Source organism: Lichenostomus cassidix, chromosome 1Aa, assembly GCF_008360975.1.
Source record: "Lichenostomus cassidix isolate B80296 chromosome 1Aa, HeHo_3.0, whole genome shotgun sequence".
NCBI lineage: Eukaryota > Metazoa > Chordata > Aves > Passeriformes > Meliphagidae > Lichenostomus > Lichenostomus cassidix.
The window spans coordinates 7179570-7204695 of NC_139480.1; the positions used below are offsets into that span (position 1 = coordinate 7179570).

At 42.3% G+C, this 25126-nt stretch overlaps 2 protein-coding genes across 5 annotated transcripts; one reads left to right on the top strand and one right to left on the bottom strand.

Annotated features, from left to right (window-relative positions):
- Positions 1–197: 197 nt before the first annotated feature.
- On the bottom strand, positions 198–11691 carry DCLRE1C (DNA cross-link repair 1C). The gene is made up of 14 exons (XM_085083136.1): positions 11533–11691; positions 11352–11403; positions 9552–9636; positions 8407–8466; positions 7682–7737; positions 7492–7593; positions 7167–7239; positions 6861–7001; positions 6236–6337; positions 5519–5655; positions 5281–5335; positions 3597–3685; positions 2645–2745; positions 198–2405 (listed from the first exon to the last, which is right to left on the bottom strand). Exons 1-14 carry the CDS (start codon positions 11639–11641, stop codon positions 1444–1446), a joined length of 2124 nt encoding a protein of 707 aa, XP_084939262.1. The 5' UTR covers positions 11642–11691; the 3' UTR covers positions 198–1443.
- Positions 11692–11791: 100 nt separating this feature from the next.
- On the top strand, positions 11792–19818 carry MEIG1 (meiosis/spermiogenesis associated 1). 4 transcript variants are annotated; one of them, XM_085083170.1, is made up of 4 exons: positions 11792–11926; positions 13997–14129; positions 15996–16158; positions 18140–19818. In XM_085083170.1, exons 2-4 carry the CDS (start codon positions 13999–14001, stop codon positions 18266–18268), a joined length of 423 nt encoding a protein of 140 aa, XP_084939296.1. In that variant the 5' UTR covers positions 11792–11926; positions 13997–13998; the 3' UTR covers positions 18269–19818. The 4 variants fall into 4 exon arrangements, with proteins under 4 accessions (XP_084939296.1, XP_084939320.1, XP_084939309.1 ...); XM_085083183.1 differs by lacking the exon at positions 11792–11926 and adding an exon at positions 11953–12092 and having other exon boundaries at positions 15985–16158; XM_085083174.1 differs by lacking the exon at positions 11792–11926 and adding an exon at positions 11953–12092.
- The last annotated feature ends 5308 nt before the right edge of the window (positions 19819–25126 follow it).

Below are 25126 nucleotides of genomic sequence, written 5' to 3' on the forward strand. Positions count from 1 at the left end.
ACCTGAATTTTCTAGGACTGTAAGGACTCCAGCAGAGGGATCATGAGGAAATTATGTGTTTTCAGTTTAGGGCTGCTGAGAACTGGTATAAATTTACACTTGCCTGAAGCAGACTAGATTCCTGTATATTTGAGCATCCTGGTAAAAGCAGCCCTGAACTTACATGCACAGAACAGATATGAAATGAGCAAACAGAAGAGGTTCTGCTCTGACTTTATTCACAGAGGTAGTTCCAATAGCAGTTCCCCTCACTCAGGCTTGATAAAAAAAAAACCCAGAGCTGGTAGATCACTTTTGGAAATTAGGTTAACAAATCCCACAAACAGCAGGAAAGGTAATAGTGGAGAAATACATGGATCTTGAATATCTTTAAATTCATACATCGACGATAAAAGTGATTTGACCCTCCCACCTCTGTTCCCTGTGGCAGAATGCTGGCTGGTTTAACATTCACATGTCACTAAACATGGCACAATGACTGAAGGCACAGTCATTTAGAGGGGAGAAATGTTGTGCTAAAATATGTTTAATTCTTTGGGACTTAAGACCACATACATGGAAAACCTCAGGTATTTTTAGATTACTTCTGTGGTTTGGATATTTCATAGGCACTCCATTTTAAGAAAAACCTGAATTACATTTCCAAGTTAGAAGTTAAGAATTTTGGCAGAGAGTTTTGATGGCACACATGCATGGAGAACATGTTGTCTTGATTTAAAACAGTGAAATCTACAGAATGTTGCAGAGGAGGTGAAATTTTGTAGTACCATAGCCTTAAGTAATGCAGATGAAGCAGAGACAGTGGTCTGCAGTACCTCATTCAGGAGTTAAAGCCTGATAGCACTTGCTCAGTGTAAAGAGAGACTTCTTAAAATGAACAATTTGACTTAAAAACAAATTCAAACCCCCTCACAATTTCAGTAATCCTTTACCCTGTTCTGCAGTTGGTTTTAAAAATAACTGTAGTAAATAATGATTAAATTGTTGTGATAAACAATGATAATAGTCATTAAAGCCAAATTACATCTGCCTTGTTTACATGGTCATTCTTAGGTGTTCCTCCCCACAGTTAATGCAGTATTTTTTTAAAACCTGAGATCACATTACAAAGGCAAACTCTTAGAGCTTATAATAAACACTAAATTTCATTTAGTGTTCTACCCTTGGTTTTGTCTGGTCCATTTTTAGTCTACTTATAATTCTGGAGGACTGACCTTTGGGAGGTAGAAGGCTTTCACTGTCCCTTCTGGGAATAATACTTCCTTTTCAGTATTTCATGGAATGAAGAATAAAGTTACAGAGGCTGCACATTCTTAGTTCTTACAGTAAGATATTTCTGAAAAAAGCATGACTCAGCATAGCTGCAGATAGGAATGAGAAAAAGAATTCAGATATTAATAAACATCTTGGGTATTACCATTGGGTAATCAGTTACACCTGTACTCAGAAGACTTTCTTCTCATTGATTATGTTTTCACCTGCTGCGAGCTTCTTGTATAAATGGTGCAGTTTATCTGGCTGAGGTGCTTCAGCATCAGGGGTCAAGGGAATTTCAAAGTCAGAGGAGCTCTGGGAATCCCTCTTCAGCTCCAGATCAGGAGTCCTAGGGCTGTCACTTATTTCCACCAGCACATCCTGAACGTGGCCAGCACCAGCTTCTGCAGCTTGCTCACAGCCTTTGCTGTTGAAGTCACAGGCACCATCATGGGCACAAGGTCTGTTCTGGCCTGAGGGTTTCCCTCTGCTGCTGTCTGGCTGAGTGTCCCTGGAAGTCTCCTGCAGCACAGGAACCACCACTCTGCTCCCACCTTTGCTGAGTTCCAGGGCACTTCTCTCCTGGGAGGTGATGAGCACTGTGTCCATTTGGCTATCCCAGCCTTGGCTCCCCTGCTCTGATATGTGTGTTGACTGAGAAGAATTTTGGGAAGAGATGTGTGTTGAGTCACTTACTCCATCTGAATCACTAAAGAGTGACTGGGACCCTCCAGCATCTGCTGAAGATGGGATGTTGTCCTCAATTTCAGAGCTTTCCTCTAGTTTATTACCCGTAAAGAATTCACCCCAGCAAGGGACATTGGCATTAGACTCCTGCTGGTCACCGATTAATCCATTGAAATTGGCTGTGGAAGAGGCATCTGGCTCATGGGAAAGAAACTGAGCTGTATTTTTTTCAGATTCTTCTTCTTCATCATCTTCATCATCATCATTTGATTCCTCACAGTCCACAAAGTCTACCTTGAGGGAGGTGTAAGTTGTGGGCCCTTGGTAAGTTTCTGTGCTCTCATTGATGTTTCCTTCAGCATTTTCAGACTGGCCTGTGCTGGAGAGCCTGCTCTCTCCTCTCTGCTGTTTTGGAATCTTAGGCCTTGTAGAAGTTAATTCTGAATCAAAGAGATCATCTTCATCTGTCAAGAAACAAACAGGAAAAGAAAATCAGTAAGAAAAGTCTTACTGAATTTACTAAACATCTCTGCTCTGCTAAAACCTTGTTGAGAGCAAAGTTTTAACAAAAATTCATTTAGTATAAATTGAGGAAAAAGTTCCTTAACCCAGCTGGAGGGGTCACAGACTTTACTGACAGTGTTTGCCTTGCCTTGTCTAGCACAGAGCCTCACAGGGACAGATGCACCAGCAGAACCTTTACCTGTATCAGATAATTCTCTCTTGTGGGCTCTCTTCAATATTCCTAAGGGCTTGTACCTGGGTTCTATGTTTCTCCTGTATGACCTGCATAATGGCTTTAATCTGAGGGGAATGAGAAAAGCAGTTAATATTTAGAACTCAGCAAATGCTTTCAGGAGCAAAAGTAAATCTTTTAACTTGTTTTAAGTACACTGCTCCAAGCCTTTCACAGGCACTGGAGCAAAATTGTTAAAGCAAAGGCAGCAATACGTAGGGCAAAGTTCTTAATTCATTGGTAAGCTTAAGCAGCTGAAAGGTAGAAACCTGTCCTTTCAATATGTTTACCTTAAAACATGTATATAATTTACAAACTATGTTGTTCCTTGCTTAGAGAAGACAACAGTGTTCAAAATCTGACTGTAGTTTTATTTAGAAATTATTAAGTGTAAGTATCCTTTCTTACTAAGGAGGAAAGGAAAAAGGAACAGGAGTCTTTGTTCTGTCCAGACTAAGAGATACCACAGCTCTCCTGCTCCCCAAGGGCACTTTTTAAACTGCCAACATCTGCAGCAGCTTGAGAGAACTGGCCTCTCTGATGCTGTGTGGAGGGGAGGAGTTCAAGTCCCCAGAGAAATCCTCTTTAAAAGAAACTTCTGAGAAGTAGCAATGATGAATAGAAACGGGTCACAGAACATAGCAAGATGAATGTGTGTATTCAGCTTCCCCCCAAACAGAGTTTACCAGCAGAAAAGCCTCTACACAGACAGAAGTAGGATACAATCACTCAGCTCAACATACACATGTGCTGCAGAAAGCCCAAGTCTGTGGGATTGAATACAGAAAAAAAATCTGAATTCTCAGACAAGTAAAGCAAAATGCAGTTGCCCTCCTGAGAGGCTGAGATTCAGGAGGGGAATTGTCCTTACAAGAACAGAGTTTGGATCACCTCCCTCTAGCAGCCACTTGTTACTTACATTTCCATAACTTTGTCCTCTGTTCCACCCACTGGCAGTACATTGGGATACACATTCACAGGACAGATATAGCTCAGGAAATCCTTGATCTAAATTCCAGAAAAGAAGAAGCAATTTAACAAGTTACATCAGCAGTTAAGAATGTCACTTAAAGGCAGCACTGATGCAAGCACATCCCAAAGTACTACTAGTAGTCTTAGATAAAGACCAATTTTAACCATGACTCTGTCAAAGTGGATATCTCTGGAACAAGGAAACAGACCTGAAAGGATGCTGAGAACTCAGCCTCACCTAACACCTCACTGCAATTATCAATTACTACACAGACCATCACTAGCTCTGAAACAAGAGGCTGGGCAGACCTGGAATGTGATCCAGTGCTTCCCTGTCCTTACTGCTGTTGATCTTTTCAGAATGCTTTTCTTACTGAACTTCAAGTCTCCAGTTGTGCAGATCAGGAATTCCTTTCCTCAAAGACTTTTCTTAAACTCTCTTCAGTCCCCTGCAAAAGCCCATTATGACAAAACAAGGCTTTTCCCAAGCCTTACGCTGTTGTCTTCCAGATGATCTCCAGTAAATTTCTTGAAGAATTGTGTCTGGTTTGGGGCACTCCAGCTGAGGCTTTTTCAGTGCTGAGCACTGGAAACACTTGCAGGCTGCAGATCACACTCCTATCTGTACAGACAGAACTGTCTTGGGGTGACCCATAATGTTATTGCAATTTTGTATCCAGCAGTTATTTAGTGTTATTTTTTTGCCTGTTGCTGTCCCCCTTGTTAGTAAACTGTTACTATTTCACTTCTATCTACTGATGTTCATTCCTTATTGGTGGAAAGGGATTAGTTGAACCTATAAAGGGAGACAACTTGTTCCAGAATGTTCTCCTTAAAATTGTCTCAATCCAAGACAAAGAACCATCTATGTTTGCATGTGGAGGTAGGAGTCTTACAGTTACACTACCCCCCATATTCCACCAGCAAATTCCACACTGGGACCTCCATTTAAAATTCTGCACGGCAGAGCAAATTTAAACTCAACCAGGATCTTAAAAACAGTACTTCCTTCCTCTATTTGTAGTGCAAGACTTTGTGACAGTTCATTGTTAGCACTGATCCAGTTTCATTTCAGTTTCTTAGGAGAAAGAAGTGTTTTTAGAGCTGTATCAAGTCAAATTAAATGCAAGTGTGTGATTGTGGGGAGGATGCTGCAGTGACCAATTTCCTTTTAGTTTTTAACACAGGAAGAGGGGCAACAGCAGCAATCAGGATGCAAGAAAATTCTGTCTAAATGTGTGGGCAGAGAAAAGAAAGCAAACCCACCCAAATCTGAGTCACAGTAGATAAGCAATGTATTGTAAACCAAAACTGTATGCTTTAAGCATCCCATAGTTACACAATAATCTAAAACAGAAAGGCAATCAAAACAATTGTAGCAGTGACCTGTACACTGAGAACAGAGGACAAAAACTAGGCTTGTAATCCTACCCTACTTTAACAAGTTCCTCTGCAGCTATATTAAAATAAATTTCTCTGTCTTTAGCATCCAGAACTTCCTATCCCCTTATGTCTTATTACTGACAAGATTTTTCTTTTATTGTGACAAGTCATGTCATCCACTCCAGAATAATCAAAACTTTTTTACATTTTCTTAATCAATATATACTCAGTAGTACAAGTATACAAACCTCGCTGTATGAAGAGTGGAAAGAGAAACAAGCTCTGTATGTCCTCTCCCCAGTCCTAAAAAAAACCAGAACAGGCACAAAAATTAGGTAACTGCTTTTTATCCTCGGTCAACAGACTAGCATAACCTACTCTTAGCTTACTTTGTTTGCTCTCAGTCCATTCTGAGATTCAGCTATACAAGTGTCAGACAAGATACAAATCTGAAACAACAGGTTTCTGTGTGGCCCAAACACTCACCTCACTATTACGTTGGTTTTCTTTTTCCTTTCCCCAAACCACATAGTGGAGGGTTTGATGCTGATTATGTGCAGGGGAGTTCCATTGTGGCAAGTCATCCCACAGGGCAGTCTGTTGCCTCGGAAGCAGTCATCATCCTGTCCAATGGGATATAAAATTACGTTCAGCAGTGACCTTTTTAACCCAGAAATTAAGCAACATAGTATCTACCCAAACCACGTTCTTTCACTTCCAAATGCCTTAAAACACTTTTTGTCACAACCTTGCTTCTTTAGTGCAGCTAGCAAAGCAAATCAGTCAGAGACACGAATGCCCCAGTGTGCCATTTTGAGTTCTACCTGTGCTCCTCCAAGCTGGAGCCTCCAGCCTGACAGACACCCTGGAAAGAGAAGGCCACATATTAAAACCACACAGTGTGTGGCTGCAGCAGGGATCATCTTACCTATTTTTGATACATTGAAATGGATAATACCTGATCGATCTAGTCTGCTGCTTGTCTCACTTCACTTAAAACCACAATTTTTAGGTTTCAAATACAGTTAAATTATTTCTGGCATAAGCTAATGTATTTTTTCTTTTTTTTTTTTAAAAAGCTTCAACCCACTGAATTAAGTTTTCACTTTGCTTTACATTAAGCCATCATTTCACCAGTCTTCATTAACCAAGCAGGTCCCAAACATCAGCAAAGGCAGGGGAGGCTTTGCAGAACAAACGCACCCGAGGATGTCGACAGGCGTGAATCTGCGTGTGTCGGTCTGTGGTAACGTGGCACAGGATTTCTGGCATGTTCCTGAACATACCAAGTTTGTTCGTGTGCACCTAGAGAAAGGCAGAGTTTACTCTTCAGTAGTTCAATGTGTTTGACTGACTGCAGCTGGAGCAGCTATACAGATGTGATTCTGCTCTCCCCAAATGCTGGCAGGCATTTAAGTTATTACTCCCACTAATTATGTCCAAGCAGAGATGTGTCAGCCAAAACTTGGACATCTAGAACAAGTAGACATGCCTTCTATGCTGAAGAGGGATGAATATTCATGAGAAAGTCAGAACAGATCTACTAATTATAAATGCTGTATACAAATCACTTTCACAAAATAAAAGGGAGAGAGGTAAATGCTGAGCTTGAAAGCTGGGAATTAACCTCTCTTTGGAAAGTCCAGATGTCCCAGACTGAGGTCAACTAGCTAACTCATTTTGAGCACAACTGCACATTTTAAGAGAAGTTAATGAAATAGGCACAACTGTCACCTAGAGCAGCCCTCTGAAGAACCATTGCCAGCTCAGTGACTGGCCACAATCATTACTGAGGATCTGTTCCAAACAACAATCAGAGAAACATTACCTTGATTCCAAGTTCCTCACTGAGGTTTATGAATAAATACTCATATCCATAAGCAGCTTTGCAGTTCAGCCACACAACATGATTACGAGACAGTGAGGTCCAACTTCGCACTAACTCCAAGATCCCATTTAAACATTCCTCCTGAAAAGTGTAGAAAAGGCTGTCAGTCATCTTGGAAGATACTTCCAAAGTGCTGTGATTTGGTAGTGCAAAATGGCATTGCCTTGCAAGACTTATCTAACAAAGGGGTGGTTAATTAATTAACAGTTTTAAGGGCCTTTCCTCTTGCAGTTTATTTAGACTTACCCGGCTTGGTATGTGATAAAAATTGGGATCACAAAAAGTAGTGTCTAAATACACACTCTGGATGTCCTTTACCCTGGAGGAGAGAAATGTAATATCAGAATAAACCTTGCATCACAATGCTAAGACACACCACTTCCTCTCTTCAAAAGGAGGTAATTCTACCTCTTTATTACAAGCAATAAGTCAAAGGAGGCTTGTAACTGCAGCACTGCAATTATATTTAATCCAGAATAAAAAATGAGGAAAAAAAAAAAGAAAGAATACCTAGCCAAATTGTCCATGCCATATGATCTTCTATTCTTTCTATATCCCACAAATAGCTCACCTGGTCCCTGAATGCAAAAGCTCCATTCTGGCTGCTTCTCCTTTTGCAAGTCTGAAATCCCCCGTGTACAACACAGTGCCATTCTCACCTTCAAACAGAAACCTGCAAACAGCAACACTTGGGTCAAACTCATCAATATAAAGCATTAAATGCCAGGTGGTGAAACATTTTAAGTATTGAGATGACATACATGACTGAACCTGGACAGTGACCAGCTGGCAGAAGTGTCACCACTACATCTTCTTTCTGGAAGAGATGGGTTAGCATTATTTTCAGACTGTAATAAGTACTACCAGTACTTTCATCATAACAGTGAAACCAATGCATTACTCCCCACAGCCTCCTGCAGCATTTAGCATTGTTTCTAAATCCAGAGAGTCTCTTCACATTGCAACAAGCACTAGAGAGCAAGGACCATCCTGTCATGGCAGAAGAGAGGACCAAATATTGTATGGTGCTCATACATTACACAAGTTGGACAGAAGACAGTTCTGCTTCCTTGGTTCCTGGTGAGCAAGTAGAAAATCACAGAATAGTCTGGGTTGGAAAGGACTTTGTAAGTTTACCCAGTCCAAACCCTTTGCAGGGACATCTTCAACTAGATCAGGTTGCTCAGAGCCTCACCCATTCTGATCTCAAATGTTTCCAGGGATGGGTCATCCACCACCCCTCTGGGCAACCTGTTCCAGTATTTCACCATCCTTATTGTAAAATGCTGCTTCCTTATATTTCGTATGAATTGACCCTCTTTTAGTTTAAAACTATCACCCCTTGTTCTGTCACTACAGGAGAGGAGAGGCACATGCATTTTAAAAATAGCTTGTCCACTTTGGATTTTGCAGCTGTGTTTCCTGTACTCACTTAAACAGCATTACTGCCCAATACTAATATGAATCTTTTATTCCTGTAACTTACCTCACCAGATGTTTCATCTTCTAAAGATATCTGAGTTGGAGTGTCAACTTCCAATGCAACCTGTAACAAAATGATTAATTGTGTTATAGGATTTACTGAACACTGTGTTTCATGTTTACAACCAGATACTCATCATGTAGACATCTCTAGCACTCACTGTGGCTAATGCTAAGCCAGTAAAATTAAACTCATTTTCCCATAGTAAGTAATAAATTTCCATTTCCAGTGGAATAAAGTTTCCTAAAAGTTATCTAAAAATTAAATGGAGATGCCTCAACCAAGTTATGCATGCCTACAAGAGTTAGAGCATGTTGGACTTTTTACAGCAACAGCTCTTGTTCCTGGATGGATCACATGCCTTATTTTTGGATGACTACAAAGCCCAAAACATCCCAGTCCCAGAGCACAGCCGTGGATCTTGCTAGGACAGCTCTGTGCTGCAGCACTACCCACTGCTCCCTATTACCAGAAGCAGAGCCCACAAATCACCAGGAGTACACATTCCTGTGTTTGTGCAGAGAGAATTATTTTTACTTCTGAAAAAAAAAACCCAAAACCCTCATGTTCAATTTCAAAATGCCTCCATCTGCAAAAGGAAGGAAATAACTACAAGCTGTAGTTAACACTGTACATAACACCAATCCCTTGCAGTTTGGCTCCAAACGCTGGAAATCATGTAAATTTATTAAGTTCTTCAGTGATTTTATACCACTAAAACTTCTTCATGTTATTGTCCATTTGCCAAAAAAACAAAGGAAAAGAATATAACTACAGATTATATATATACTCCAAGCAATAAGAGACTTTCAGTGAAGCAAATGAAAAATTAAGGACAGCAGCAAAGAGACATGAGCAAGGTAAGGAAATTAATACGAATTCCAGTGTGCAAATGATTGACGTAAAGACGAAGGCCATGTAAAGCTGAAGCTGAGAGAAAAGGAACAATTTTGTGGAGGGAAAAATAATTAAACATCAAACAGCAATAAACCCACATAGCAAGCAGCAGGATAGGCACATTGCTGGAAGTACTTAGGCCCTGAAACACTGTATCAACACCAATATTCAGACAACTCCAAGGAGCTGGGAGCTTCTTTCTGGGAATCACTGCTTGGAAAGCACTAATTTCAAAATAAACACACACTCACAATATGATTCTCCCAAAACTTGTATTTCCAGTTAGTCAACAACAATTCCTTAGTTACTGGTGAGCAGTATAGTTTAACTTTCAAGCTGTGAGGAGACAAAAAACACAGATAAGTGTTTTTTAAAGTAAACACAAGGAACAATCTAACGACACATCAGCACCTGGCACCCAGTACATCAAAACTGTGCTGTGCACAGAAACCTCTCATGAAAGGAGACCTGCAGAGCTGGAATCCTGCAGGCTTTTCTTCAGCACAGTAAACCCAAACTTACTCCTGCAAGTTAAACCTGCCTGCATGGTTTTGTGCTGACATAAATGCAGTGTGTGGTACATGGCCATGTGCAGACCTATCTGCTTGTTTCTATAGGCCTGCACACAGCCCTGGAACAGGAATTTGGAACAGTCAGCAATCAGCAGAACACAGAATACTCCATATGAAGCTTGAGCTTGTGCACACAGACCTGATGAGCAAAGAGAGATTCTCTGCTTGCATCTGAGGAGATGCAACATTTACTCTGATAAACAGAGCCTAGGAACTGGTCCACAACCACCCTGGGCCCACTGCCACGTTTGATCATCCTCATGGTGACAAAGGTGTCCCTTGCCCTTTTCTTATGCACCTCCAAGAAGAGTCTGGCTCCATCTTCTCTGCCCCTACCTGCAAACAGTGAACACAGTGTCTCCTACTCCTAAGGCTGAAGACATCCAGCTCTCTCAGCCTCTCCTCACACACTCCTGCCCCAGACCAGCATGGTGATCCTGCTCCAAAACACCTCTTGGTTTATTATCCAGGAGAGCCCAGGGATGAAGTCAGTACTCCAGAAGAGTCTCACAAGTGGAGCCAGAGGGGAATAACTTTCTCCCTCAAATTGCTGGCTGCCTGCTTGTTTATACACCTCAGAGAGCAAAGCTGGCTCCCTTCACTGCACAGGCACAGCACTGTCTCTGTGTACCAACACACTTCCAGGGAGTAACAGAGAGATCCTCATGAAGCTCATGAACATCATGGAGTTCAACAAGGCCAAATGCACCTGAATGTGGGCAACCCCTGGTATCAAAACAGACTGAAGGATAAATGGGTTAACAGCAGCCCTGCAGATGACCTCAGGGTATTGGTGGACGAGGGGCTGGACATGAGCCAGCAGCATGCATTTGCAGCCCAGAAAGACAATCAGATCGTGGGCTGCACCACCAGCACTGTGGGCAGCATGACAAGGTAAGGGATTCTTCGCCTCTACTCTGCTCTTGTGAGATCCCACCTGCAGTGCTGCATTCAGGTCTGGGGACACCAGCAAGGAAGGACAGGGATTTGCTGGAGCAGGTCCAGAGGAGGCCATGAAGATGTTCAGAGGACTGGAGCACCTCTCCTATGGAGGCAGGCTGAGATAGTTGGGGTTCTTCAGCCTGAAGAAGAGAAAATTCTGGGGGGAGGACATTAATGCGATCACTTGATATTTAAAGGGGCTTTTAAGAATTATAGAGAGGGACTTTCTACAAGGACATGGTGCCGACAAGGGGGAAGGACTTCAAATTGAAAGTCAGCAGGTCTAGATTAAACACAAGGAAGAAGTCTTTTACAGTGAGTGAGGGTGGTGAGGCACTGGAACAAGCTGCCCAGAGAAGTTCTGGATGCCCCATCCCCGGCAGTGCTCGAGGCCAGGTGGGACGGGGCTGGGAGCAACCTGATCTAGCGGGAGATGTCCCTGTCACATCCCCATCCTGCGGGTAATGACCCACGGCAGTTCCCCACGCTGTTTCGCTCACGCTTTGCCGCGCACCAGCCACCCCCCGCAGGCCGTACCTGCCCTCCAGCCTCCTCTTCAGGGCGGGCGCCCGCAGCCCCTTCATGTGATCTGCGGAGAGAGGCACCGGGTCAGTGCGGGACACGGGGGGCGGGCCGGACGACACGAGGGGGGGAGGGACACACGTGGGGAGGGCAGCACGTGGGGAGGGACACACGGGGGACCCTGGCGGCCCCTCACCCTTGTGGCAGTGCGACAGGAAGAAGGCGCGCGCGCGCAGGTTGTCGCGGTCGAAGCGGTCGATGGACACGGCCGGGTACTCGCGCGTGCGGCCCCCGAACCGGCTCATGGCGGGCCGCGCGCGCTTCCGCCTGCCCGGCCCCCAGCCAATCCCGAGGCAACCCCGCCCCGCGCCGGCCTATCAGGGGCGGGCACGGCCTTTTAAAGAGGCCATGGCGGGCGGTTGCCTGGCGACCGTTGGCGTCGTGAGGAGAAGCCCGTGAGGGGAGAGCCGTGAGGGGGCAGGGGGTGGGGGGCAGGCCGTGAGGGGCTCGGTCACCGCTACCGCGCCTCGCTCACCGCTCCGCTCCGTCCCGCCTGGGAAGAGCCCCTGCTTTGCTCCTCTCGCACCGAGGTGGGCCGCCTTAAGGGCTGGGTGGGCGGCTTGTGGCCGTGGCGGTGGGAGCGTGGTGAAGTTACGGCCGCAGCGTTAATTCAGGCCTAGATGTCTGCCTGCGCGCTTCGGAACGTACAAGGAACTGTCGCTAGAGTAGGTGGAAGTCACTAGAAAGAGGGGAAATGTAAGTTAAATATTAGGAAGATTTTTTTTGCAGTGAAGGGGTGAGGCACTGGAACAAGTTGCCCAGCGAGGTTGTGGTGCCCCAACCGTGGCAGTGTCCAAGGCCAGGCTGGATGGGGCTTTGACCAACCTGGCCTTGTGGAAGGTGTCCCTGCTCATGGCAGGGGGTTGGGACGAGGTGATCTTTAAGGTCCTTTCCAACCCCTTAACATTCTATGAAAATTCTTTCTGACTCTTCTGAGACCCCAAGCATATCCTGTGTTTGCTGCTTAAGTGATGGAGGTACAGCCCTCCCACTGCTCTGGCCCACCTCTCCTCCCTGGGAGCATGGGGCTCTTTCCCCGGGCTGAGGATGCATCAGGGCTCCTGTGCCACTTGATACCGTGGCCTGGCCCCAAGGTGCATCTACTCTTCAGATTAAAGTTTGCTGGTGAATATGGGTGTGCACCCTAGATGTAGCAAATGGAGTGAAGATACAGACACCACTCCTCCCCAGCACCAGGTGCACAGGCTGTGACCCACAGTCCTGCTCCCCCTGCTGACCTGGAGCCCCTCAGTCATGACAGGCCTAGTCCAGCAGCCAATTTTTCAGGATGTATCCTGTTCCTGCTCCAGTAGCTGGAAGTACCTTCACCTGCTCCAGCAGCTGATATCACAGGCCAGAGATGCTCATACCCCCAGCCTGACTCCAGGAGCTGGCACCAGTGTTCACTCACACACCAGGAGCTGGCGCTTTGTCCTTGCACCACACCCACACGTGGAATACAGAGCTTATGCAGAGAGATAGTTAAGATTTAAGAAGAAGATACAATAGAGTAGGACAGTCTGTGATGATCATGTGTGGGGCTCAGCCAAGCGTATATACTGACTGGCCCTGTTTTACACGGGACAGGGTTATTTTATACTCCTTTCTGTCTGTTCCTATTTTTGTTCCTCACTGCTCCTGCACATTCCTCAGTGATCTAAACAGTTCCATGGATTCCCATGCCTCCCCAAGTCTGGGTCCCCCTGGATAACAGTCTTACCAGTGCAAAGTCCAGGTTGATCTCCCTGGATGTCATTCCTGTAGTTTCTTGACAGCTGTTAGTGCTAGCGGTGAGGTTTTTTCTCTGTGTTTGTTTTGTCAGGTCCTTGTCTCTGCAAAATATGTCTCTGCATATTTTGTTTGTTTTCCCCTTTTTCCCTCATTTCCCAATCCACAAGGTCCCTGGTCAGATAACCTTGCTTGGAATAAACATTCTTACACTCTTCTCATGCCCCGTGACTGGTCAGGAGTGGTTCTCATTGCCACCTTCCTCTTTTGCTGCTCAGGTTTGAGTCCCCATATGTTCTTGTTTTATGGTTTCCTCTGTGTCCTGTAATTCCATGGTGCAGTGAAAATGGTCCTTGAGCAGATGTCCTAAGGGAGCAGACACTCTCCTCCCACAAACCCTTACAGCTCGTGTAACTATTCAGGAAACCACCATATGCGAGCCCAGGCTAGTTAGGATTCCACAGTAACTGTGTTATGATTAACAGTAAAAAATGTGTTTCCAAAGCCAAAACACTCCTTTTTTACCCTATATTAGGAATAGGCAAACACTGTCATCTTAGCAAAGTCCACTGTTCAAAAAATCCCTGTAAATAAAAATGTTAATATTAAACTGAATTTCTTACTATTCTCTGGTCCTCTTTATTTGCCTTTATCTGTCTGTTGTCTTTCTTCTCTTTCCTGAATTCCTGGCTGGAGTACAGCTGTCCCTTGCTCTGGTACAATGCAAACAGCTCTATGCCTGGAACTCGGGGCACACAATAGACAAAGGGTACAATTTTCAAATAGCAGCCCTAAAATATCAGGATGTTGTTTTCATTTTTTGTGGTCACCAAGCTGGAACTTTCAATATATGACCTTTATTTTTTGGGCAGGAATGCCTGTGGACAGGCTCTGTGAATTAATGGTGACTCAGGAAGTGCCAGACCTGCCTGCATGTCTCGAAGAAGAACATTCATTAGGTGAACCCAGTACATCCTGTAAAGAAACACTTAACACTAATAACATGTAAGTTATCACAAGATACTTACATTCATTATAGCTTAGCACTTGTTAAGACCTAATGTTATTGCTAATCATATTGACTGTCTAAAGTCAATATTGACTGACAACACTTCTCATCAAACACTGATGAGCATATAAAGGGCTTGAAAAATCCTGTAATGGCTGCAGAAGGGCCCTTTGCAGCACAGCAGAAAAAAAGATGTTGAGATAGATATCTCAAAGACTACCCTAAATATTTAGAATAAGGATTTGTGCTTATCCTGTTAATTTGTATTTGATACCTCATAACCAGGTGGGAAAATTACTTTTTTATTTTAGTAAATGTCTGCTTTCAATTGCAAAATGCTGCTGTGCCTGGTAAAAGAATGCTTAGAGTACTTGAACTGCAAGAAATGGTTTAGTGTTGCCAAAAAAGAACCCTTTCACATATTTTTTCAATTTCTATTAAAGTGTATTTGATAAGAGATGAAAGGCCCTTTCTTTGTCTCCTGATGGCTCTCATACAATTAGATGATAGGTGTGCCTACTTCTTCCTGCTACTTCCACATTGTGATAACAATAATTCTTGATACAATTTCCCCAAAGATTTGTATCCTGTGGTGCAAGAATTTTTTTCCAACTTCTGCTTGTCTAACAGACTAGTGGCATTTTGCATTTGATAAGATTTCAGCATTCAACTTTTCAAGATTTCTGTTGATATAGGAACTTGCCAAGTAAAGAAATTTTACTCCATGTGCAAGGTTTGGAGGCAGCATCCTACCCACAGGGAGGGAGAGTATATTCATCCTCTTGCTGCAAAATCCAGAAGCTTTCATTCCTTGGAGATATCTTCCTAATTATAAAGCTCGGTGACATTTCAAAACTAAGAAAGGACTCATCTCTGATCATACCTGCTAGGCAGGATAGTGACGTGTGTGTTTTGCTTGCAGAAGCAACAAAACTTCTATTTTAGTAGCAAAGTAAGTTACATTCAGGAAAGCAAATGCAGTGAAATTCAGATATAAGGTAGAAGTCAAATGATTCATATATTTTTTTAATGTAGTTCAAATTCATGCCTGGTGAGTATCCACTGTCTGCAATTTTTTTTATTGCCTTTTGTTGTTGTTGCTGTTGTTTTTAGTTTGTTTGGTTTTTTTCATGGTTTATTTCTTTATTTAATTTTGTTTCTGTTTGAGTTTTATCTTGGCCCAGTTCTGCTCTTTTCAGGTGTTGCCCTTGATTAACCTATTTACTACTTCCCAGCAGACTAAACAATTGGGTTTTGTGTGAGGAGGAAGTCAGTGGCAGTCAGTTTGATTGGGCAAAGGTAGAAAAGGGTGAATTCTGGCACGTTGTGTGCCTTATCTCCTTATGCAATTTATCTCTCAAGACCTTATCTCTGTCATCTGCACTGTGGCCATTTGACTGGCCATTCATTTCTCTTTTCCCTTCCTCTCCCATCCTGAGTGTTTGCTGCTCTTCAGTAGCACCCCAGATCTTCATTCTGTGGTTCCCACTTTGGTGTCACTTCAGGAGGAAGAAAGAAAAACCTGAAAAGCTGCCTTTCTGCCCCAAGGTGACAGCAACTACAAAGATGTGAAATTAAAAAAATACAGCATTTAATATTTTTAATGTATCTATATGCACAAGTAAATTTTAGGAAGGTTGAGTCAAGGTGTATATGGAAAATCAGATGAGCTGGGTTTGTTTGAGATCAAGTGGTGCATTTTATTTGATTACAGCTGCTTATAACTTTTTCCTTTTTTAACCTCAGATGTTGAGGTCTGTAATTATTTTATTTTAAAAACTTGTTCTATCCATTACTCTATGTCCCCAACAAAATCACTTGCTTCTGTCTTCTCTATTTAATTTTTGTAAGTCTAATTTCAGGAACAAGTCTGAAGTTTCTGAAGTCATGACTAAAGCTGACATCAAACCAAAATCTATGCATCGCGCCAAAATATGGTCAGATGATGTAGAGAACTTATACAGATTTCAGCAAGCTGGATACAGAGATGAGGTGGAATATAAACAAGTAAAACAAGTTGATGTGGTAAGATTTAAAACTTTGTAAGGGTAATTACTTTAAACTTCTGTCTCATGTTAAATGATTAAATAAAAATGGAGGTGCTGTTTATTTCCTTTTATTTGGGCTAGGTTTTGATACAGTGTGTTTCCTCACAGGTCTGACTTGAATTCTTGAGCCAGTTGTTAACTGTGCAGAATAATTCATTTCACAGAAGTAAAACAGAAACACTACCCAGCCTGTGTTCTGTTCCCCCTCGCTGATGCACTTAGAAGCATCATAGATCTCTTTGAATAGATGTAGCTGATCTCCAAAGGAATAATTCAGCATTGAGGGAAGGAATATTTCAAAGTGAGTTCTCTGAAGCTTCCCCATTAGTCTGTCAAGAGACTTAATAGGAAACTCTTTGGTTGTCCATGGAGTCAGTCCTGTGTCATTGCTACTGCTTCAGTTTGCAGTTGGATTGTGTGGTAGTACAGTAGGACTTTGTGCACACTCAGAACTTGGCCTCTATCAAAATGATGTCCACAATGGAAAGATTTGATGCTGGCTGTGGCAAATGCAGTTGTGATCCAAGGCTCTTGTCAACACCAAGGACTTGTGCCTCTGCTCACTACAGTTGGTGGTGATGCTCCCCAGCGCATCAAATGAGCTATTGAGCAGTGCCCAAATATCTAGTGGCTACCTGAGGTTCAAAATAGCAACCAAGAGGTTAATACAGAAAACAATACATCATCTTTATTACAGCTCTGTAATTTATCTTCCAAAGCAGCAAATATAGTGGGAAGAATACACCTTTAAAGGATGTTGACCTCCTGTGCACATAAGAAAGCACAGAAAGTTCCAAGAAAGTAACTCCCCATCCAGTTAACTCACAACACAGCAAAACATTGATGTGCAAAATAAGATGCAATTTATTATTTTATAATGGGTTCTGATACCACTGCAAAGGCTTTGGTATAATTTTCAGTCACTGCAGAAGAAAATTATGTAATTATTGTGGTAGGATCTGTGGGTTTAAGATTTGCGGTGGGGCACAACCACTGGCAGTTAAACCCTGAGGAAAGTTAAAGAACACCACTGACTCATTGTAAAGTGAGTGTGCATTCTGTTCCAGCCTGCCAGGGCCTGGCAGTGATTCTCTTTCAGCTTACATATTCTGAAAAGTCGTGTTTAGTCCATATTAGGTTTCTGTAATGCAGTTGTTACTAAAGATGCAATTATAATGTAGGTAGAATGAATATTAAGGCTGTTTAGACAGAGAACGCAAATAACACAGCTGTATGCCTGAAGTCATAAGGTAAGTGATGAACCTGCTTCTGGGGCTCTCCAATTAAAGAATGCTCTAGTCTGACATCCTGTTATCAGCTATGCCTGGAAGAGAAATAAGATGGTTCTTACCAGATCTTTAAAGTTCTGTTTATTCAGAAGCAGTCATAGATGTTCAAGCTCAGAAAGCTACTAAAGCCATAAAGCTGTTGAATGTGCAAGTGCTCATGCCTTTAGTTTAAAGCTTTACAGTAGGACTGATCCTTCTGCCTTTCAGACTGTGATGCAGTCTGCAGCTTATTGTAATTTTCATGCAATTACTAATAAAAAGCACAGTTTTCATGATCAGAAGGATCTGAAAGAAACTTTTAAATGTATGTCAGTCTTAGAGAAGCAGATGACTGAAAAACTGAATAACATCAATGTTATATTCCTAAACAAGGTATTTGAAAAGCTTTGACTAGTCCAATTTTAAATTAGTCTATCAAATATCCTTAGATTCTTATTTCTAGGCTTTTCAGATCACATAAGTCTTTATGCTAAACCTGAAAACTTGTTTCTGACATTTTGTTCTCAATCTGTTTTTAAAGTTCATAAAATTAATAGAAAAATAGTATTTAGATGCAAATGGGGATTTCCTGTGGAATTATACCCTGTATTCCTTGCAATGCAATGCACAAACCTAGTTTAATGTGAGCATATTCAGGTGATTGTGTATCCTTTTTTGTTCTATTTGTAGGTAGAGTGTTGGCCAGAAACTGGATTCGTTAAGAAACTTCAGAGGAGGGATAATACATTCTATTATTACAATAGGCAAAGAGAATGTGAAGACAAAGATGTCCATAAAGTGAAAGTTTATGTGTATTAGCATTGATACTGTTCTGGTTGGTTTGTTTTCATAAATCGTTTCTTAAGACCTGTAAGTAAATGAAGTGTGTAATCTTGTTTACTTTGTAAGTATCCATGTCATTCTTAGAAAGGGGAGTGCTGGAAATGTAGAGAAGCCTGGAACTATAGACATAGAAACTTCACTTTTTATCTCTTACAACCAAAAATCTTATTATTCCTCATTTTCCTGGTTACAAATTCTTTGACATAAAGATAAAAAGCTGGTAAATCGGCATCATATATTTCAGCTAACTGTATATAACATCCACTGTAGGTACAGGCATCAATTTTGATTCCAAACAATATAATCTTGTTGACCCTGGCTAATGTCAGCCACAGTCTCTTGGTGTAGCTAAGGGTTATGAGACTCCAAAGGGCCAAAGTGAGGCCAGAGCACTGACTAAAATTCCCTTGGAGCAGAGCAAGAATAACAAGCAAAAAATTTAAGTGAAGGATGTTGAACAATCAATTAGCAAGGGCCAGTGCTGAACTGCAGATTTAAAGACTGGTTTTTGTGATAGAAAGAGTCACAACAGAAGTGTCTTTCTGTCTATCCCCAAAGTATTTTTGTCAGGTACCAGTATTAATTACTCAAAGATGAAGTACTAATTAGTACTTAGTAGCATTTACCTGCTTGCAGGGGTGGATTGTGGATCTACAGGTGTTGGGAACATGGAGTATAAAACTTCAGGGAGAACATGAAATCCACACTCTGTAATATTTAGGGGAAAGTGACATATACAGATGATATGTGGGATTTCTGGGCAGAATTCATCTCATCTAACTTCAAGTGTCACATTATCAACATCCACACCTGATCCTGTAGTTTAGGCAGCCTTTGTTCTAAATAGAGAGAAGCTCTTGTGGGCACAATCAGTTTCTTTTAAGTGCAGCTATGTAACATTTGTTTTGAACGTGCTGCTGTGACATCAGCTCTGCAGCAGCTGCCAATACCTGGGCAACTCAAAACACTCAGTAAAGATGAGTGACTCTACTTACTTTCACTCATGAGGGGATTTAATTAAAATACTTTGAGATGCTGAAACTCTTGGTAATTGACCAATAGAACAGATTATTGGTATGTAAACCAGTAGGTGTGTTATGTGGTAGTTATGAAAATGTTATCAGTATTTCCTATCTTCAGACTGCTGACCAAGGGGTATCTAAACTCAGTTTTAGGCATGAATTAGCAGTGTGTACACTGATCAGCTGTCTTATGGATATTCTTCTAGTATTTGAGCCTAAGGTGGAGACAGACTCAAGAGGAGGAATAGAGGACCTACAGCTCCTACTCAAAGTAATTAGTATGGGTGCAATATTCAAAAGATCTCATTGACAATGTCTAATGATCTCCTCATCTTATTTAGACTACTTGGAAAAGTTTAGCCTATTGTATGAGCTCTGTTAGAGAAATGACTGAAAGATATTCTGAAGCAGCAATGAAACTTATATTCCAGGAAGGTTTTAATGGCATATAAAGAAAGAGTTACTGCAATGTAGACAAATAAAGCATTGCTACAATAAATATCACTTCAGCCTTTCATTAGGATTTCTTTTATATTTGGAGTGCTCTGGATGCACTTTTTAAAGACAGGAGTTTTTGCATACTTTGCATTTAAATCATGGGAACACAATTTCCAGATAACCCATCTATTTTGTCACTTTAATTTAGTGGATCTCACGTTGTTAACTTCCAGTGGACATGAAAATAGCCTTTAAAGAATTTCACAAAAAATAGATGTATTGTATAGCCAGCTCAAATTTATTGTCAGAAATTATTGCTATCAGCACACACAGAAGTGAGGACATTTCGTACAGCCATTTTCTCAGTCTATAAAAAAGATGTAGTTGGGCACTCGAGAACAGAAACTAAAACGGCAGGTAACTTTTTAGGATTTAATGCGGAGTTTTTTCCTCAAGAAAGACTTTTAAAAGTTGAAACAAATCTAAGAGATTATTCTGGGATTCCCTCATTTTACCTGACTACTCCTCAATATTTTTGCAATACTGCTGGATGCTTCTGTCTATATTTTAAAATCATGAGTGTGCATTTTATGTAACCCATGGATATTTCACTTCAAACGAGTAGCATGGGAATTCATGTTCCAATTTGTAAGAATTGACAGATCCTTCCCACTTTGAGAGAGTGAATTACCTAGATTTTATTACTTACATTTTTCAGCATTGTCAGTGTGCAAACACATCGGATTTCACTCTGATATTTAGAAGATTCACAGGATGAAAAAGAAAGGCAACCGCTGTAATTAGTAAGACTAATTTACAGAGATGGCCTTTGTCAGGACTGTGCTGAATTTGTGAGTTCTCTCAGTTCATTAGCAAAACAGCAGATGTTGTACTGGCAGTTGGTTTCAGTTATAATTGTCCTTTGACATCCAGTTCATGCTAAACTTAAGGCAATGTAACCACTCCTCCAGCTGGTCAAAGTTCTTCCTGACCGGGCTTTGGGGTTCAGCTGTGCTGGCTGAGCATGAAGCTGACACTTGAGTACAAACAAGGTTTACTCTGCTGCCTGTGTGCTGGATATATCTTTCACTCAAAAGAGCTGTCAAAAGAACTCAGTGTTTTCTCATATTTGATACATCTGTAACTGAAATGTCCCTACCTCAGTTTTAATCGGGTGGAGAATTGTGAGCTTACTTGTCTCTTAAGCTAAGTTATAAAGGAGTATCAGAAGTAAGTGATCTGGGGAAACCGTGCTTTATTTTAAAAGTGACAATACTTACCAACATAAATATTTTCTGAACATTGCTATAAAAACTTTCCTACTGAACTTTAATAACTTTAAAGAGCTGGAGATAAAATCACATCTTTCAAGTTTTACTGCCTAGAGATGAAAATGTGTGCTATTCTTCTGATTTGAGTCTTAGTAAAAAGTAATTCCATAAAAATACTTTCCTAGGTACTTTTTTATCTGTTGGTATTTCTCTTATCAGGGAGTACTGTAATGCTCTCAACAGCCATTTGCAGCAGCTCAAGGAATGGCTGGTGGCAGGGCTCTCTGTTAGCTTGCAGCTGCCTCAGCCTGATCTACTTGGTCTAATTCTAATTCCCTTCATGGCTTTGTACAAGAAGAATAAATCCTTTCTATGCCTGTTGAAGCTCACAAGAGTAGGTAAAATAAAGTTCCAAGACCTGGTTTTCAGGCTTTGTGTTTGACAGCTACATGTGAAATGGCAAGAGTGCAACCTTGTGTGCTCCAGGCTGGTGTGCTCTGTGTTTCAGCCTTTACTTATGGAACAGTATTTTCTGACAGTGATGCCAGGGTTGTTTGATTACTTTGCAGTCACAGCAGCTCAAAGCACCATACAGAAGGATGGTGTAAGTGTTTTGATTTTCACTTAGGCACCCAAATGGACAGTTGTTTTTCCATCTCTGAAGGCAGTTGAACCTCAGCCTTTTGGTTTTCAAACGTGGTTCCCTTGTTTCAAAGTGTTGAAAATGATTTGCCTCAGACTCATTAAAAACAGTTTTCTAACTCAGCAACTGTAGGTGCACCAGTTCCTCACATTGTCTGTACAAATTAGGCTGCCTGAAAGCAGCTGGAATGGAGTTCCCCTATGCTCTTTGCAGGTTCTCTCCTAGTTCTCCAATTCCACTTGATTTATTTTAATCACTGGATCTGCTTTCTCAGTAGCCTGCTTGTGCTGAGCACCTCTTTGCAACTTGTAATTACTTCATAAAACACAATTTCTTTCTTGTTGAGGCTTTGCATTTAACTCAAGTCTAAAGCCCAGCACCCTCACAAACAGCATTTGGGAGGGTGACTGTGGAATGCCTACTGTCAGCAGAGTTATAGGGTGGCACCCAAAAAATCTCTGCAATGTAACTTTGAACAAACATAATTTTACGGATACTTTGTTCAGCCAGTGTATTTACAGCTCTCAGTGCTGAGATAGAGCATCTTTGCTGCTTGTTGCTTTTGTGCCTCTTTTTTCCCCTCAGTACTCTTCCATATTTTCTGCCTTCACAGGCACTCTGTGCTCATGGATCCCTTGAAAATCCTGTCCACTGTCCTCTATCCTGGCTCCCTCAACCAGCCCTGGCTCAAACCCTGAGTCTTTTCCATGGGCTGGCACACAGAAAAGGTAATTAAGGATGGGATTTAACAAGAAGGCAGGCCAGACTGGGGATCAGGGCCAGGGGGTGATCATCCTACCCAAACGTTTGCTGATGTGTGTCTGATCCCTCCAACCTCCCTGCTTGTCATCTTCCCGTACTTGTTCCATCCTGATCCTTCCCCTCCTGTATCTTTGGTCCTTCCCCTAAACATCCTATAGTAAGTTTTGTGCAGTCTCCCCAGCTCCCTCAAATACTCCTTAAAATTCACACTAACCATGTTTTCTCCATCTTATCAGTTACAAAATTGAGGCAGATCCTCTCCAAAGCCAGAGTGTCTCCTTTGATGGCCCATCAGTCAGTGCCTGGCAAGCTCTGGCTTCCCTTATTGTCTCTCTCATCACCTACTCATTAATGGTTGTGTGCCTGTGTGTTGAAATCACTGCTTTCCTCATTGTTTGTTATTTCTATGACACGGAATAACCAAACAGCTTACTGAAGCAGATGCTCTCCAGTTTCACAGGTCCTCATGGCAGCCTCCCCGAGGCAGGCACTTGGCTGCACTCTGAGGGATGATGTAGAGGCACCTACACACCAGAGCTCAGCAGTGCTGCCGCTGCTGCATGTGAAGGTGGAGATAAAGGGAAGGGAATGCCTAAAAGCAGAAGGAGGAGGGGGAAGGGAGGGAAGAAGGGGACGGGTTCAGAGAAGGACGAGCATGCTAAAGAGTCAAGCACACGGATGCATCAGTATTTTGCCAGCAATCTCGTACCCACAGAAACCTCCTCCCCTGCTGGCAGCTCCTGCTGACTAGGAAAGTAGGATGTGGTCCCAGCTCCTCGTTGCAGATGTTCCTCCTACCTTGGCAGGAGTGCCCAAATACCTCATCCAAGGGGGAGGTGTCCTGCTTGGGTGGATAAAGTGCTGCCAGCTGCCTGGGGGATGGAGCAAAAGGCAGGGAGACTGGCTATATGGCAGGCTCTTCATTTTTGTGCAGGGTGTCTAGAGGATGTCTGTTGTGCTGTCCTGGGGAGCATCCTCGTGCCAAGTACATGATGTTCCAGGCAGTGCTGGGATGTGAGCAAGGAGGAGCCAGCAGGTGGGCTGTGAGTGCGAGGAGATAAGTGCTAGGATGTCGTGCCTGGAGAGATGGGCTGGAGCCAGGCACACTCCAGGCAGGAATGTGTTGGGCAGTGCTTCTGGAGAAAAGAGCATGGTGTCCCTGCAGATCAGCCTCTTTCCATGGCTCTGCTCTCCTGAAGCTACAGACAGTGGAGCTCTTGCTCTGTGGTGGGTAGAACCTGCCAGCTCCTGTCCTAACCTCCCTGACAGATACATCTCCATCTTGTTCAGAAGGAACTTGAATCACAACCCAGAAGGACCCCTCTTCCCTCCACCAGACCCTGAAAAAAGGAGGAGGTCTGTGTACCAAGAGCTGAAAGATCACAGTTCGGAGGAGATGCTAATTAAATACATGAAGTATCTCTTTGATAGCCTATCACTCACAACTTTGGTCTCAGCAAATGAGAACGCTTACTACACTTGCAACTACAGAGATTTATTTAAAAATCAGTGGATTAATATTTTGTCAGACCAGAGCAATATTTCAACAGAGAAGAAAGGTAGATAGATAGATAGATAGATAGATAATAGATAGATAGACAGATAGATAGATAATAGATCTGAAGGATGAGTTCAGACAAGGTTTTTAGAAGAGCTATTGCTATAGAATGTATATTCTAAGCAGATTATTGAGAATGCAAGGCAACAGAAACAGAAGAAATATAAAAACCTAAGTATGCTATAGACAGAAGACATTAAAATATCACCAGGAATCTTAATTTAGGAATAGCTTCTCTGTTATTTGCAATTTTACCATTTATATCCATCAGGTGGAAAAAAAACCCACACCAAATGTTCATAATTCCTGCTTTACTGTATCAGAACAAGGTGGTTGGATCCATCTATACCAGATGAAATAATTTATTGTCTATAGCTGAGGAGGATGTGAAACATCACCTGCTAAATACAAACACTTTCATTCAGAAGTCTGGGGTCACATACACTGCCAGTCTTAAGACCAGTAGCTCAGTACTCTCATTTCACTAATTTTAGACTTTAACAAACTTTGGAAAACTGGAGAGGTGCCAGGTCGATGGAGGGTCAACATCAACCAGTACTTATAAGGGAATGATACTGGATTGGATAAACAGACTCTAATCAGGGATAAATTAATGAAGTGGTTACACTGGGACTCTGTCAATAAAGGTTAATTAGTATTTTCCACAGTGCTTCACTGATCAGACACATCTCGTCTGATACAGACAAGGTGGATACAGAGATATAAGACAGATACAGAGCAGGCAGAGGTTTTGTTTCTGGAACATTGTTTTACTGCCTGGGGACTAACACAGTTTCCAAGCACTGTCACCAGTCTCAGCCCAGAGTTATCTGACCATAAGCAGTGACTTGTGCTGTGAGAGACCCTGAGATGAGAGTTCACACCTCTCACTTGGGATGGAGCCCTCCACCCTCAGACTCTGTAAACCTTAGTAAGATAACAGCTCCCTTGTGCAAATAGGATTTGCATGACTTCCTTTTCAATTCAGAAGCTGTAGCCACTGCAGGTTTTGAATTGCACATGCCCATGGAGAAGGAAAAAGCCTGCGGTTGGGGCAGTGCCAGCTGGAAACATTTCAGCACAAGAGGCAGCAGTCTGGATTTCAGGCAGATGCTTTAGTCAGCCTCTGGCTAGCCATTG